Here is a 16046-nt window from a genome sequence, read left to right as displayed (position 1 = left end):
TATAGTTATAAGAACATATTCGTTCCACAGGGAGATATGAATTTTCAAATTGTTTTGATTACTTATAGAAACTGGGGGGTTTTGTTTGTGATTATAACTAAATAAGAATAAAGCAAATAAAATAATACGAATATCAGAGATAAAAAATATTGGTTAGAGTTTTCATCTTCCATCTTGCAACATGTTATCAATTGAATCAATCTCAACATTCATTTTCTATCGATATCAATAACCCTAGAGCGTCCTATCGCGGGCTTACTCCGGCAAGACTCATATTATCATCAAAGGCGCAAGAGCCACTCTTTGAATCCTTTCCACTAAATAACTTGGTGCAAGAGCCACTCAAGTTTAATCCAATGAAAGCACTAATATTTATGAGTTGAGGTTAATCTAAGCAATCTGGTGCAAGAGCCACACGGTTTAACCTAGGTTACGCTTCTACATATAATTGTATGGTGACATCCCGTCGTTAACGACTATATTATGCTACTTCTAACAAGGATTATTCGACAATTTCGGATCTCAAACCCTAGTTTAGCAATAGATATGAATGCATGCTCATTTAATTTGCAACTTAAACAAACCAGCAATCAATCATACATGGAGTTATAAACGGTAGAACATAAATGATACTAACAAATTATGAATGAATGAGAATGAATATTTCAATTGAATAACATGTCTCCAACTTAGGACTACATCTCTAACCAATAAGAAAGATTTAGTTACTAATGGATTTCTTAAAACCCATGTAAAATAATATAGAGAACGAGTAAAGCAAACCCTAGAATTTTGATTGTCAATCTCCACTCCAAGTCCTAACTCCTATTCTTCTTTTCTCTTTTGTGTAAAAACGAATGATAAAAGATATCTATCAAAATCTCTCTTCAATAGGGTTCCAAGTATAAAAGCGCCCGTGAAAGAAATCCCGGTCGAATATAGCTTGCCACTTGCAAAAAATGCACCAAAATAAGGTCACTTCCATAAACTTCCGTGCAAAGAAACTTAGCCCCAGCTAATGGGCCCACGAACAAGTTGTTAAGGTCCAGAATACGAAGATGCAGACTCTTTCTACTCCACAGACCCGAGCCTGACATTTGCGTTTTAACACAACTCTTCTTTTCTTCATAGTTGAGACAGAACTGAAACCCATCACCAATGACCACGGACTCAAGCTCCATCATACTTCCATCAACAGCAGCTCCATTACACTCAGAATCACCATCTAAACTCCATAGTAACAGCAACCAAGTTCTGTTTGCCAACAAGAGCTATTCTCCGACAACAATGGCAGCATGGCATTTCTTTCTCTGCCAAGCTCTTCTGAGCAACCAGCAGCTCGAGTTCTTCTTTTATCATCCGGTAATGGCAGAATCCATTCCATGGAAGTCAAACTGAAACTATCTCTTCCTGCTCGAGCTCCAAGTCCATACTCATCATCACAGCGAAACCCATCTCCTTCATAACTCGACCACCACAATCACTGCCAATCCATTAGCCGTGACCAAACTCTGCCATCAACACCCAATCTTCATCAATGGCAGAAAATTAACCATTGTTCACCACCACTAATGATCAATGATCATCATCGGAATCTCAACAACATCTCTCCTTCTCTTAGTTAGTTTCGAAAAACCCATGGCAGCAACCATTAGTCGCATCCATAGCCAAACGGTAATCTTGGCTGAAATATTCGGTAAGTGCAGGAAAAAGAACATTGAATAAATTCTCTATTTCAAATTGTAGAGATTCAACCCTATGCAAATAACGTGCAGTGTTAACGCACTCAGCTGCCCCTGAGAAATTCTTTGGTGCCTTTATCCTCATTCTATTGTCAGTCCTAGAAAGCTGACAGATCTGTTCATTTATGCGGTTGGCTGCTCCGAGTAAAATAGGGGTGTCCTTATAAATTTTGGGCATCGACATCTTACGCCACTTTGACTCGCTTCAACTGCTCGTAACTTCTTCATACGAAGTCGGAATGACCTCATTCTTTCGTCGTTGCCTTCGTTTTTCCGTCCTCTTCAAGGTGATGCGAAGAAATCGCGGATTTGAACAAGTTCCACTTCTTTTTGGTCAAGATAGCCTCAAAAACCTAAGAAACTCAAAACAAGCAAAATCAAAGCATAATGATACAAAAACTATCAAGAAAGCAAAGCATTTGAGTACCTAACTAGTGCAAATATTGCACCAATCAACTATCGCCCCTGCCAGCTCCTCCACAGGTAATCTCTTATCCCTTATGCGTACCTGTTATGTCAATATCATCTCCGCCTCATACTTCCGCTGACTCTACTATTTTTCCATCTGATAGCAACCATATCTCCATACTAGACTCATCCCTATCAACACCATTTTCAACTTTGGATTCTAGCAAATAAGTACCAGTAAGTCCACCTATTTCTCTTTTTCCAACAATGTTTGTTCCATCACTACAGGTGTCAACCACCCCAATCCCTTTTTTCTTGCCTACACAAGATCATCTTTGTTCCTTTATTCCTCTCATTCCACTGCACCCAGAACCCAATTACCAATTGTCCCTAATCCCAACCCTTCCAACATAGCCTTCACAAAATCCGTAGTACACATGGACCATCTCATGGTCACCAGAGGAAAGGATGGTATTATACGAAAAAAGATGTTGTTGGCATCAAAACATGTGAATATTAATGACTCGTTATTTGAGCCTACTTGTTATTTACAGGCAAAGATGGATCCTAAATGGCAAAAAGAAATGGATGACCAATAATATCATTCTCTTCAAAAGAACCGCACTTGGTCTTATGTTCATAGAACTCATAATATGAAACTGGTGGGTTGTAAATGGGTGTTTTGTATAAAGCGGCATGCTCGGTATAAAGCATGTCTTGTTGCTAAAGGTTTTCCCTAACAAAAAGGAAATTGATTATGGAGAGACTTCCTATCCGGCCATTAAGCCTTGTACTGTTCAGGTTGTTCTAACATTGGCACTCTCATACTCTTAGCCAATTCATCAATTGGACATTCAAGATGCTTTTATCAACGGGTTTCCTACTGAAGAGGTCTATATGAAGCAGCCTCTAGGGTACATTGATCCTCGTTTTCCCGACCATGTTTGTCGTCTACATAAATCCATGTATGGATTAAGACAAGCACCCAGAGCTTGGTATATACTCATTTGACTGTTTTTCTTCAAAAAATTGGGTTTTGTATATCTCGCGTTGATTCCTCCCTATTTATGAGTTGTTCATCTGATGGAATTATTTATTTGCTTGTCTATGTTGACGATATCATCTTGGCAGACTCCAATTTAGGTTTTCATCTTGACAGACTCCAATTTAGTTTTTCTGCAAAGTTTAGCATACTGCATAAAGAGTTTGCTTTAAAAGATATTGGTGATCTTCCATTCTTCCTTGGTGTTGAAGTAACAAAGACTCCAACTGGCTTATTTCTGTCGCAGTACCGCTACATTGAAGAATTGCTAGAGTGTGCTAATATGAGTGGCGCCAAATCTGTAAGCACTCCTTTTACAGCTTCCACTGAATTGGATCCAGTAGGCGGATCTCCTTTATCCAACCCCACTGTCTACAGAAGTCTTGTTGGTGCACTAGTGGAAAAAAGCCGTTTTAAGATAGTTGGAAAGTGTCATATTAGCGAGATATACGACACTTTAGAGTTGCCGCTTAAAGTGTCGTAGATTTAGTGTCTTTTCCTGGAACGACACTTTCTAGTTGACTCAGAATAACGATACTTTCAGGTTGTCGCTAGGTAGGACAGATGGATAACGTCATAGATCTAATTTTATAATATTAAAAAAAAAAAAAATTCAGCTGAATTCCAAATCAGACCTGGCTAACTAAAACGAAATAAATCTGAACTAAACTCAAATTACCCTAAAAGAAAATTTGGATTCATAAAATTCAAATGGCCATGTAAACAAAAATCATTGTAGTGGTTGCAAAATTCATAATTGAATACTGTTTACACTTAGGTTCAAAATCAAAAAAGAAAATAAATAATCAAGTATTGGATTCATACAAGAAATACATCTAAGTTCTAAGGTTCATAAAGACTTCAACCCAGCAAAACGAGATCTTGTCGGATGATGAACTGAGCCAACAATTCCAGAACATCACACCTTCAAAGAGTTTAAATTGCAGCTGTCAAATTGCACCTACCAAATTGTCTCCTACAACAAACACTAACAATGTATACCTCATGAGCCATTCAAAGTTACCTTCTATTCTCTGCAGTCATCACTTCAGATTCAGGGCCTTGCAACTTCAAAATCAACAACTCTCGGATCTGCACAATCCAGTAACTGTAAGTATTTTCTCCAAACTAAAACAAATAAAAAAATTATATAATTCTGATGTATAAAAAGGTAGCGTCTTAACAGAGCCAAGCAACATACTTCTTCACACTAAGCAGACTTTACTTCATGGTGATCAGAGAGGGGACATATGATTGAACCAGGTGTTGAAATTTTCCACCACTATCAAAGAAGGTACCTAATTCTTTACAATTTGGAAAATAAACTACTCTCGGTAGAGCAACTAAAAGTGATCGGAAGTAAGTTAACCATATGGTCACATATACCCACGTGGATTACAGTATTTACTAATACCGCGTCCTGAGCTTGTGTTTTCTATCAACAAAATTTGTCAATTTATGAAAAACTCCACAGATAACATTTACTTCTTTTCAAGAGAATTATGCGTTATCTACAAGGTATTCCCTCCTACGGTATTACTCTTTATCGTTCTCCCATTCAAGCTTAACTTTCAGGCATATACCAATGTCGACTGGGCTGGTGATCCAACTGATAGACGATCAACCAGTGGATGTGTCTTCTAGAGTGCTCGGAAGCACAAAACTGTTTCAAAATCCAGTATTGGAACTGAATTTATAGGCCTTGCAATTGCCATTGCAGAACTAATGTAGATTGAATCCTTGCTGAAAGAACTCCAAGCTCTGGTTTGCGCTCCACCTGTGTTATGGTGCGATAATCTCAGTGCTACTTATCTCACTATGAACCTTGTTTTTCACGGTCGCACCAAACATATAGAGATCGATTATCATTTTGTGCGAGAACGAGTTCAACGTGGTCAGCTGGATGTCAGATTCGTGTGCTCTCAAGACCAACTTGCTGATATCTTTACTAAAAGTATGCCAAACCAATGGTTTTCTTCTCTTCGTTCTAAGCTCACTGTCTGTGACCACCCGCTTAAATCGAGGGGAATTGTTAGACTAAAAAAAGCATAAACTATATTGGGTTATGTTTCCCTATTAAATTGAGTCTTTCCTAACACAGTATGTTATTATTTTTGTTAATACCTGTAACTCAAGAATTAAAAGTTTATAAATAAATATTTTTAGTGTTGGTTTTTCTCAAGTTGATAAACCAAGTGGTTCATCGAATCTGACTTTCTACCATGTTTGAGATTATCAACTAGTGAATGTCTCGAAAGTCTCCTCCTCTTAAACCACAATTAACATGTCATATCTGTACAAGCATCAGATAATTACTAGTAATTTATTTGTGGCCAGCTAATTTCGTTGATCATGCACCACATAAACGCAAGCCATTTAATATTTAATGCATTTATCAAAACGGACATTGTGACCAAAACGATCTTATCCCAAGCTATATATACTAGTACATTATAGCAAACCATGTATCAATCCAGGCAATACAAGAAATATACTAAAAGTCATCAAATGGAGAGTAGGAAGGTTATGATCAGTTTGTTATCATATTTTCGCTATTTTCTCATTCTGTTCATTCAGAGGAATGTTCGCCTAAGGGTGAAATATGTTGTACGCCTGGGAAAGAAACATGTGAGACAGATGATAAGCCTTGCTGACAGACTACAGACTTGGAATGCTTCTATGAATCCTGATCAACTATTTTCGACACAACAGCAAGAGTTCGAATGACCAAAATAACCCCAAGAATGTGAACACGTGTCATTAAACATCATCTGAATTTTGTTGCCGAGAAAAGTTGTGGGATAACATCTGTGGTACGAAGCGTAATATACACACAAAGCAAGGTCAATGTCAGAAAAAATAATCTTACACCGCAAGAAAATTGTGTCATTATTAGATCGCTTGCTCAGGCAATTGAGCACCACCCTCGTTTCTGTTGAATTTCTCAGAGCTCCACTGAAACTTTTTTCTGTTTCTTCTTTCTGCTTAAGAAATTTCGTAACCCTAGATCTAGAATCATAATGGCGTCAAGAATTGCTGCAAGGTATGTTTCACGAAGGATGTCAAGCGGTGGAAGAGTTTTAGGCGAGGAGGAAAGAGCAGCTGAAAATGTCTACATTAAGGTATAAATTTCTTCATAATAGTTTGATTTTCAGTCCTTTGTTTTCGATTTTGATGACTATTGTTTGATATTTTTGTATGATATGTTGAAATTTATCGGGGGTTTTGTGTTAAATGGGTTTAGAATCATATTTTATTTGTACCCTTTTTTTGTTTTTCGTCAAAATTTGTACTCATTTTTGGTTTTGATGTTTGAGGGTTTTGAGAAATAGGGTTTCAGATTTTGATTGGTTTTGGTTTATAGTACATGCTTGTGTAGTTGTGTGTGTTAGTAGATTTATCATTTTTTTGGTTTGTTTTCTTCTGTTTTTGCAAGTATTAGCCCTAGGATGGGGATACAAGTTTGAGGGTCTGTGTGCTTAGATATAAGTAGTACTCTAGGAGAGTAGATGCAGGAGAAAGTTATGTGTATCAGTAATTTTTGATGAAGAGAAATGGATTTAACTATCTTGGTATTCTAATTTGGTGATGACAGTGAGAGTTGAGGAAACTTCAACTTTGTGAACTAAGTTATCTTGTTTCTCATGGTTCTTTGTTTTCCAGCTTTGTGCAATATATTGTTACCTTTTAGATTGTGATGGTTTGCTAAGTGTGTGTGAGATGTTCTGTAAGTATACGTCTAAAATGATTTGAAATTCATGTGGTTGTGTAGTTCAACGATGAGTTTTGTTCAGCCTAGTCTTTGTCAAGAGCATGTATGACGTGTTTTGTCTTAATCACTGTTATTGCATATCTCAGTATGATCATTTGTGTTTAGATACTGAAACTTGAGTTTAATTGTGTGCTAGTTTGGTAATGTTTATCAAATTGGTGATGCAACTTCAGAAAATTGGAGACGTTGAACTTGGGGGTTACTTATGGATAGGATTTATGGTTAATAAGTAATACATTTGATAATAGGATACACAAAATTTCTGACCATTTGTTCAACTATACACTAGTCTATGCCTCTATGCTGCAATTTGTGGGTTGTTTGCTTACTCATTTCCTGTTATCTATCTTGTATTAATGTGATTACATTATGATGCTTCAGAAAATGGAGAAAGAGAAGCTGGAGAAGCTTGCACGCAAGGTATGGTTGCTTTTCATCCTATTCTGTTAATCCATTGAATGGCATAATGCTATTATTATAGTAAACTTACTTCTCGTGTAGCTCATAATTAGAGTAAAAATCTGTATGGTGGCTTCAATATCAATATACTGACCAAAATGCTTGCTTCTCTTGGGACTTGACAAAGTATAAGTCAAGAAAGTACGAGGAGCTGTCATTCCTTATCCGTCTATGTCTAGTGAAGGCTGATACTTTCTGGTTGTCAAGAGTTAGAAATAGTTCATGAGCTACAATATGAATTAGGGGATTATCATCTCGAAACTACAGAGAATAATGAGTAGCCAATGTCTGAGTTATAGGTTTCTATTGCGTCTTGTTGTTGACTGTAAACTAGTTGCTGTTTGTTATATGTCAAATGCTGAAAAATTTCTTTATTTGCCTTTCAGGGCCCTGAAAATGCAACCCCATCGGCTCCTGTATCTGAAGCAACTACTGCAGCTTCCACACCAAGTGCTGCAGCTTCCTCAACTTCGAAGACATCAACTGACAAGAACCGAAACTATGGAGTTATTGCTGGTGTTGTAGCTGGACTCGGTGGTCTAGGTTGGTATCTCATGGCAAGTTCCAAGAAGCCAGAAGCTCAAGAGCAGGACTAAGGATAGTGTTACACCTAGGAGGGAAACAGTTAGAAAGCATGCTTCACTCATTTTCAGAACTTCTTTTTGTGGATATGGAAAATCTGATGTCACTTTCACAGCACAAATTTTATTTTGATGATGTTTCCCTCATTTCTGAACTAATTTTGAGGAAAAGGAAATCCTGATTTCAGTCTGGAATTATGTCTGTTTTGCTGCATACATTTTCATCTGATTCTTCTTGTTCCTTTATGTTGTTGGTGCATAATTTTTCAGTCTGGAATCATGTCACTGGCTGAGCATGATAGAGAATCCTCCACTAAACTTTGGATCAAGCCCGATGAATGTTCTCTAATGTAGGTGTAGCTGAACTGTCCCAGAACACACTGGAACAGACTCATGTTCATTATGCTTCACCCTACTAGATTTACCTTTTCTTATTTATTTTCACTGTGCTTCACCCTTCTCTCTATTGTTGATCTAGTGCGCTAGATTTCTCAGTTTGGTGATCGTCTCGGGCAGAACGAATATGTTACAAGTTCCTTGTGTTATTGGAACGAAGCATGGAACTCGTTTTATGCTAGTTCTAGAGAGTTGATAATTATCCACCTTTTGCAGTAGAATCAAACTGAATACCACATCATAATTCATAGCTTTAGTAATTTGCCATGGATCAATTATGTACAATTCAAGGACTGGTTTTATTCAAAGGGCCGAAGTCCCCTATGATTCGACTGGACTTCTGTTTGAAGATCTACAGGTTCTAAAATGGCTCTGATTCGACTGGGCCGAAGTCCACTTATCAGGCGGATTTTTTTTTTGCACCATTTACGCGTATTATTCAGTTCAATAGAAGACGGTACTGAAGCAAATTAGGAGGTCAGGGAAACGTAAGAGCGGTAAGATATCTCCAAGGAGGCAACAGTAAGATAGATATCTCCAGGGAGGCAACATCCGTCTCTGAGGAGACGAATGATGGAACTTCGAATCCTGGCAAATTCTCTTAGAGAGCTAGAAGGCCAGCCTTGGCATTCAAGCCCAAGCAAGTGGGTGCCCACATTATTTTTCTTTTCTTTTTCTTTTTCTTTTGAACCTGTAGAACTATATAAACTAACTGTGCAACCAAGAAAACACAAATTGATCAAGGGTCTTTTACTTGCCAACACACGAACGTGTCAAGAAGTGGTAAAACATTCTATACAAACACCATAGTCTGCCAAGAGGTCCATGGAAACAACAAACTTTATTCGACATCATCGAAAGTAGCAAGACAAGAACTGGAATAGCTCATCATCAACTTGGAGATGACCCTATAACTGTCAACCTTCTTTACTTGCTGCTTTCAGGCTTCTGTAAAAAGAAAACAACAGTTGATGAGAAGATATGAATGAGGATGGAAAAACAACAACAAGAGCAATAGCAGCAACAACAAAAAGAAAAAGAATGAACACTGACACACATGCACATAGACATTTATCTCTAACACTTGAACATAATTCAGATCTAACTGGATATACATGGAAACAGGCTGTGGTCAAATGATGCATAAACAATGTGCGAGTTTTCTTCTATCTCAACACTAACGACTTAATTCAAAAGTCAACAACTAATTTATGTCGGCCTTAAATCCAACTTTCATAGCATTCAAACCCTCTCATTTCATCCTTAAGGCAGCTCACAAGGAGTAAGCGAACATGTTAATCTGGAGGCCATACCACAGTATAGTGAATATAGCAATGAATTTATACTCCCTCCTACAAATTTTTAGTCTAAGTGTGTTTTCAATGTTGCAATTGTGTTGTCTGATGTGTTGTGACTTTTTTAATGGTTTCAGATCTCGTGTCTAGGACACATAAAGCATGAGTAGACACCACAACTGTGAGGAATTTAATACAGAGAGGTGTACCTCTTACGAATTTTTAGTCCAAGTGGTTTTCGATGTTGCAGACTTGCAGTTATGCTGTCTGATGGATTGTGACTTTCTTAGCAGTATCAGATCTCATGTCTCGCACACATACAGCATGAATAGACACCTCAACTGTGAGGCTCATGCAATTTTTTTCCAATTCGTACACTGCAGTACAAAACAACATTCTAGAGGACTAAATCATAACATTTGAAATACGGCTAGAAGCCTACAACAAACAAAACCCCCAGTATCTTAAATGCAAGTTCTGCTGAAGAGCTTAAGAGTCCAAACACTGAAATAACAGTTCTAATTCATAGAGAACTAGATACTCTTAATTGTGCTATTTGTTAGTTATAGATCATGGACAGCGCACTTTCAAAACCTCATGAGCAAACAACCACTTCCGAGTTCTCTTCCTCAATCATGCAAACCTAATCTTTTAAGATTAGTTACCAACATTATCATGCAATGATTCATCAAAACAGTCATTATATCATTTCTATTGTACTCAATTTAAAGGAGGAAAAGATAAATGAACCATAAATGACAAGACTTTGAATATCCACTCTCACAGAACTTATCTTAGTATTTGTTAATTATTACTTATTTACCAACGATACGTCACACAAGGTTTTCAGCTTAATCAAATCATCCACGGAAGCACTACGTCTCAGATCCTTAGTATTATATCCAACTTAAAAATAAATGAAAAACAGAGCACATTAGCTATACAAGACATGTTTTTAATTTCAATTACTGCGCAATAAACTTGACCTCCGCCGAATTTAAGAACACCAATAAATGTTATGTATGTTATGTTCCACAGTTTCCTAGAATTTAATAGACTCCTCTCATTTATGACTAACATAGTGCTAAGCAGATGATGATCATCCCCAAGCAGATTACACATGTTAAACCATCCAAAACAGAGATCAATTCATAGTGCAGAACATAGAGAACCTCATGCAAATTCAATAGGTCAAATACAGATCTCTTTCAGCAACATTTTCCCTAATTAATCAAGATCTCTTGCAAATAACCTTAACAAAAAAATCATTACCAAGTCAACCATTTCCCTTTCCCAATCTCACATTTTCAAAGAAATTCACAACATTAAAAATAACAAGAGCAATAGCAGCAACAGCAACAGCAACAGCAAAAAGAAAATGAAGGAACGTTGACACATATATGCGCATAGACATTTACCTAACACTTGAACAGAATTCAGGGTCTGACAAGGGAATCATAGTCCCGAATACTAGATATACATGTGTTGGAAACAGACCGTGTTCAAATGATTTCAACTTCTGCATAAACAATGCGCGAGTTTTCTTTTATCTCAACACTAACAACTTAATTCTAAACTCAACAAGTAATTTATGTTTAACCTTAGATCAAATTATCACAGCATTCAAACTATCTCATTTCATCCCACTATATGTGAATCTGGATTCTGGAGGCCCATACCACCGTATAGTGGAAATGAATAGCAACGAATTTAATACAGGCGAGGTGTATACTCCCTCCCATGAATTTTTAGTCTAAATGGTTTTCAATGTTGCATTTTTGGTAGCAGTAATGTTGTCAGATGGGATTGGTGGTGACTTTCTTAATGGTTTCAGATCTCATATCTCAGACACACAAAGCATGAATAGACACCTCAACTGTGAGGCTCATGCAAATTTTTTCCGTTTCGTACACTGCAGTATAATTAACACTCTACAGAGGACCAAATCATAACACTTGAAGAACGGCTACAAACCTACAACAAACAAACCCCAATATCTTAAATGCAAGCTCTGTGATGAGCTTAAGACTCCAAACACAGTAACGGTTTGAGATATAATTAGTAGATAACTAGATACTCTTGATTGTGCCAGTTGTTAGTTATAGATCATGGAAAGCACACTTTCAAAAAACTTATGAGCAAACAACCACTTCCAAGTTCACTTCCCCATTAATGTAAACCCAATCCTTCTTCATCTCACAAGGTTTAAGAGTGACTGTTTAAGCACTACGTCTCATGATCCTAGGTGTCGTATCCAAGTTATAAATAAACGAAAAACTGAGGATATTAGCTATACATGACATGTTTAATTTCAATTACTGCTCAAAAGGCTTGAACATAGAGAAAACAAAATTAGGTAAAATACAGATCTCTTTTCAGCAACATTTTCCCTAATTAATCAAGATCACTTGCTAATAAACCTTAACCAAAAAAATCATTACCAAATCAACCATTTCCCTTTTCTAATCTCTCACATTTTCACAGAAACTAACAAAATTAAAGATAACACAGAAACAATACCTTGTCAGCTGCAGCTTTCTTTTCTGCTTCAGCAATTTCCTTGTCCAACTTCTGCTTCATTTTCTCCAACTTTTCCCTCTCCATTTTCTTCAGATCCAAACAAAACACAATCAACCAACCAATCACATAAATTAAAATTTTAGAATCAAGAGATAGAGAAAGAGAATCAGACCTTAATCCATATATTTTCAGCAGCTAATTCCTCGTCACCAAGAACTCTACCAGATTTATCACTGAAGTACCGAGGAGCAAACATTCGTGTTCCTTCCATTAAACGACTGGGAGAAATCTTATTCACTGATGCTCTCATCGCCATTTCTAAGTACTGTTTGTTTTTCTTTCTTTTCAAGACACGTAATGAAGAAGACTGAAAACCCTAATGTCGTTTTATGAGATGTTTGAATCGGAAATGGAATGACCAGTCAAAAGCGGTTTTATGAAACCGGATCAAGTTTTGAGATGTTTCAGGGGGTGAGAGCTTATTCTATACATCAGGAGCTATCTTAATTTCTTCATGTAACATCACGTTAGATGATGACACGTAACATACCGTGGGCTAGGCTTATTTCAGCTGGGCTCACATATACTCCATTTAGATTACAAGAGTCCAAACTCCAAGTACACCACATTTGCCCAATAACTAAGTATCCTATTTTGAGGCATACCTAAATAAGGGTGCGCATACATATACTATCGAGGATGGGTTGATAAGGGGTATTTAATGGATAGATGAAAAGATTGTGGTATACCCGGTATCCTCGTCATTTCAAAGGTGCTTAACTGCAAAAATCATAGGGTCTCCTGATAAAATTGATTCTGTTTTGGCTACTAAGTGGGGAAAGTTCGTAAAAGTTAGAGCTGGATATTATAAGGCCAATTCTTAAACGTATGGTAATCATTCTGAAATCAAAGAGGCAATTTTTTTTATTTTTTAGATATGGAAAACTTCATAGGTTGTGTTTTTATTGTGGCTATTTTGGTTACTTATTGAAACAACGCCCTCAACTATCAAGTAAGCTGGAAGAGGATAAGTATAAGTATAGAGTAAATAACGTTGAAAATGAATGATAATCGTTGGAGAAATATGCAAAAAAAGATACGTGCTTATCACAGAGATTTTGCTCCTGGTTCCACAAGTCATCGTCAAAGAATTGCAATGAAGAAGATGATGTTGAATACAAGTTTTCAAGGGACGTTGATTTCTGGGTACAAAAATCCATAGGAGATTGATAACACACGTCAGTTGTAGATGGATTTGGCAGCATTGAGGATGAAAGCAATCAAAGAAGGGATGAGAATATCGCTTCTGACAGACTACGTGTTGACAAACTGACTTTTGAGGTGAAAGGTAATGAGGGCGTGGTGAGAGAAAAGTTCGCAAAACAGGTGATCTTTGTGTTAGAGGGGATGCAAGACAGGTGTCAACAGAAGATGGATCTTAACAGTATTAAGGTTGGAGGGGATAAAGAGACATCTATTAATGTAATAATTGTCGAAACAAATAAATCTGGCATTGACTAGTTATGAAGACATGGGTTAATACCAAGATGGCAGCAGATTCAAGAAAATAACCTGGTGATAAATTTAAGATGTTGTCATCTGAGCAGCAAGTGGTGCAGAACCTGATGCGATAGTCTGATAAAATTCTCGTGTCCTACAATTAGAAAAAAATGACTCAGCAATATCATCACTCATAACTATAATGGACATTTGTATGGGAAAACAAGCCCTGATTTTTGGTGAAGGAACAATACAAGTTGATGACAAGATCACCACAATTGAACAAATTATTTCAAGTCCAAAAAAGTCCATTAGTGAGCAAGTACACCCTAATCTCCAAATGGGTGAAAGAGATCTACTAGAAATACTACTCATAATCAAAATGATTGCATTATTAAAGAAGTTATTAGTGGATCGAAAAGAGCAGATTGTCCTATGGACATTGATATCCCTATTAAAAAGACTAATCAATTACAAACTACTCAAATGGGTGTGGTGGCTTTCCAAAATCAGCCACAAGATCAATATTCCTGCTCACCTGGAACTGCTGAAGATTGAGAACCATCTCGACAGTCCTTATGAAGGCATTTCTCAGGGCCTATAATCCCCAACTGGCCTTTGTTTCAGAGACTCTTATTGGTGAGCCAAATTCTAATACGGTTTATGATATTCTCTGGGTTTTGATAATTTTGACTGTATTCCTACAATTAGTAGAAGCGGTAGCTTTACTATTCTGTGGAGGAGTGAAATTGATATGAAGTAATAAGTGCTGATAAAAATGATATTAATTGTTTGAATTAATCAATTATTAGATATTGGGATCTCTTATGTTTTTATGGGCCACCGGAGCATAATCTAAGGAATCATTTATGGGCTAGTTTCTCTCAATTCATTGCTCATCTGACCAATCCTTGGCGTGTAATGAGTGATTTGAATGCAATCAAGTCTATAAGTGAGAAGAAAGGTGAAATTAAGACTCTGAATCCTTCCAGTTCAAAGTTCAAGAAATTCATTTATGATAGAGGATTAATTGATATGGGGTTTGTTGGACCAGCCTTTATTTGCATAAATGGTGTTGTGATTGAAAAGCCAATTTTTGAAAGGTTAATAGTGTTTTATGTACTCCTAAGTGGTATTTCATGTTCCAAAATAATGGGGTGCCTCACTTGCCAAAAGTGAGTAGTGGCCATGCAATATTCTAACATATACCTGCATCTTATAATACAAAACAGAATGGGTTTTTGAGCTTGGACGATCGGATGACATTTTGAGAGACAAACGTTTCATCCGACCATCTCAGTCTCTTCCCAGCGAAAGACATCTGACGGTCGTCGTTTCTGTAACCTCTCCCATTATGAATCAAAATTTATTAATCTTTAATTATTGCATCACCTCTTAACTCAAGATATTCAAATAAACATTAAATGAAAGCATAATATATCATACATGCATTAATTGGATTTAGTGGTGGCGTGATGAATTTAATGGGAGATGAGATTTATTTGTTTATTTTTTATTTATAACTCATAAGTGAGATATGCATACGCACTATTACTTAAATGATTTTGTGTTCGTGTTTGGATATTTTATATGGGTTTTTGAGCTTGGACGGTCGGATAACATTTTGAGAGACAAACGTTTCATCCGACCATCCCAGTCTCATCCCAGCGAAAGACATCTGACGGTCGTTGTTTCTGTAACATCTCTCATTATGAATCAAAATTTATTAATCTTTAATTATTGCATCACCTCTTAACTCAAGATATTCAAAGAAACATTAAATGAAATCATAATATATCATACATGCATTAATTAGATTTAGTGGTGGCATGATGAATTTAATGGGAGATGAGATTTATTTGTTTATTTTTTATTCATAACCCATAAGTGAGATATGCATACACACTATTACTTAAATGATTTTGTGTTCGTTTTTGGATATTGTCTATGAATAATTTTACAATGTACTTATAGACATTATTTTCGTTTAAAACAAAATAGAAAACTATCTTGCAAAAGAACACGATTTAATTTGAAGTCCAGAAAAAAAAAGAAAAATTACACCAGTCAGATATCATACTAAAGCAGTGTCGTTACGACACGAGTTATCTCTAGATATTTATTAGAACTCTCTGTTAACATCATGTTGTGCCGTTACGGCACGGGTTATTTCTAGTAACTAATAAAAGAAGAAGGAAACTCTCAAACAAGTCTGAGTACTTTTGGGTTGAGCACCCTGCTTTTAATGATGTGGTGCATCATTCTTTGACTACCAATCAAGATAATACTATAAATAAGATAAGCACTTTGGTTAGGGATCTCAATAAGTGG

The 16046-nt window shown here is 36.6% G+C and overlaps 2 protein-coding genes across 2 annotated transcripts; one reads left to right on the top strand and one right to left on the bottom strand.

Moving 5' to 3' along the window:
* Positions 1–5699: 5699 nt before the first annotated feature.
* LOC113309800 (uncharacterized protein At2g27730, mitochondrial-like) lies at positions 5700–8218 on the top strand. The gene is made up of 3 exons (XM_026558312.1): positions 5700–6314; positions 7346–7384; positions 7810–8218. Exons 1-3 carry the CDS (start codon positions 6213–6215, stop codon positions 8017–8019), a joined length of 351 nt encoding a protein of 116 aa, XP_026414097.1. The 5' UTR covers positions 5700–6212; the 3' UTR covers positions 8020–8218.
* Positions 8219–9113: 895 nt separating this feature from the next.
* On the bottom strand, positions 9114–12654 carry LOC113309801 (uncharacterized protein At2g27730, mitochondrial-like). The gene is made up of 3 exons (XM_026558314.1): positions 12388–12654; positions 12216–12302; positions 9114–9348 (listed from the first exon to the last, which is right to left on the bottom strand). Exons 1-3 carry the CDS (start codon positions 12529–12531, stop codon positions 9328–9330), a joined length of 252 nt encoding a protein of 83 aa, XP_026414099.1. The 5' UTR covers positions 12532–12654; the 3' UTR covers positions 9114–9327.
* Positions 12655–16046: the final 3392 nt, after the last annotated feature.

This window comes from Papaver somniferum, chromosome 9, assembly GCF_003573695.1.
Source record: "Papaver somniferum cultivar HN1 chromosome 9, ASM357369v1, whole genome shotgun sequence".
Lineage (NCBI taxonomy): Eukaryota > Viridiplantae > Streptophyta > Magnoliopsida > Ranunculales > Papaveraceae > Papaver > Papaver somniferum.
The sequence above is the reverse complement of the archived record's forward strand: the minus strand, read 5'-3'. Positions and strand labels throughout refer to the sequence as shown.

Bases quoted from the DNA above. Each gene is read 5' to 3' on its own strand.
- LOC113309800 (XM_026558312.1), top strand. From the start codon at position 6,213: ATGGCGTCAAGAATTGCTGCAAGGTATGTTTCACGAAGGATGTCAAGC. The intron at 6,315-7,345 runs GTATAAATTTCT...ATGATGCTTCAG, and splicing joins CTGAAAATGTCTACATTAAG to AAAATGGAGAAAGAGAAGCT. The intron at 7,385-7,809 runs GTATGGTTGCTT...TTTGCCTTTCAG, and splicing joins TGGAGAAGCTTGCACGCAAG to GGCCCTGAAAATGCAACCCC.
- LOC113309801 (XM_026558314.1), bottom strand. From the start codon at position 12,531: ATGGCGATGAGAGCATCAGTGAATAAGATTTCTCCCAGTCGTTTAATG. The intron at 12,303-12,387 runs GTCTGATTCTCT...TTGGATCTGAAG, and splicing joins CTGAAAATATATGGATTAAG to AAAATGGAGAGGGAAAAGTT. The intron at 9,349-12,215 runs GTATTGTTTCTG...TTCTTTTTACAG, and splicing joins AGAAAGCTGCAGCTGACAAG to AAGCCTGAAAGCAGCAAGTA.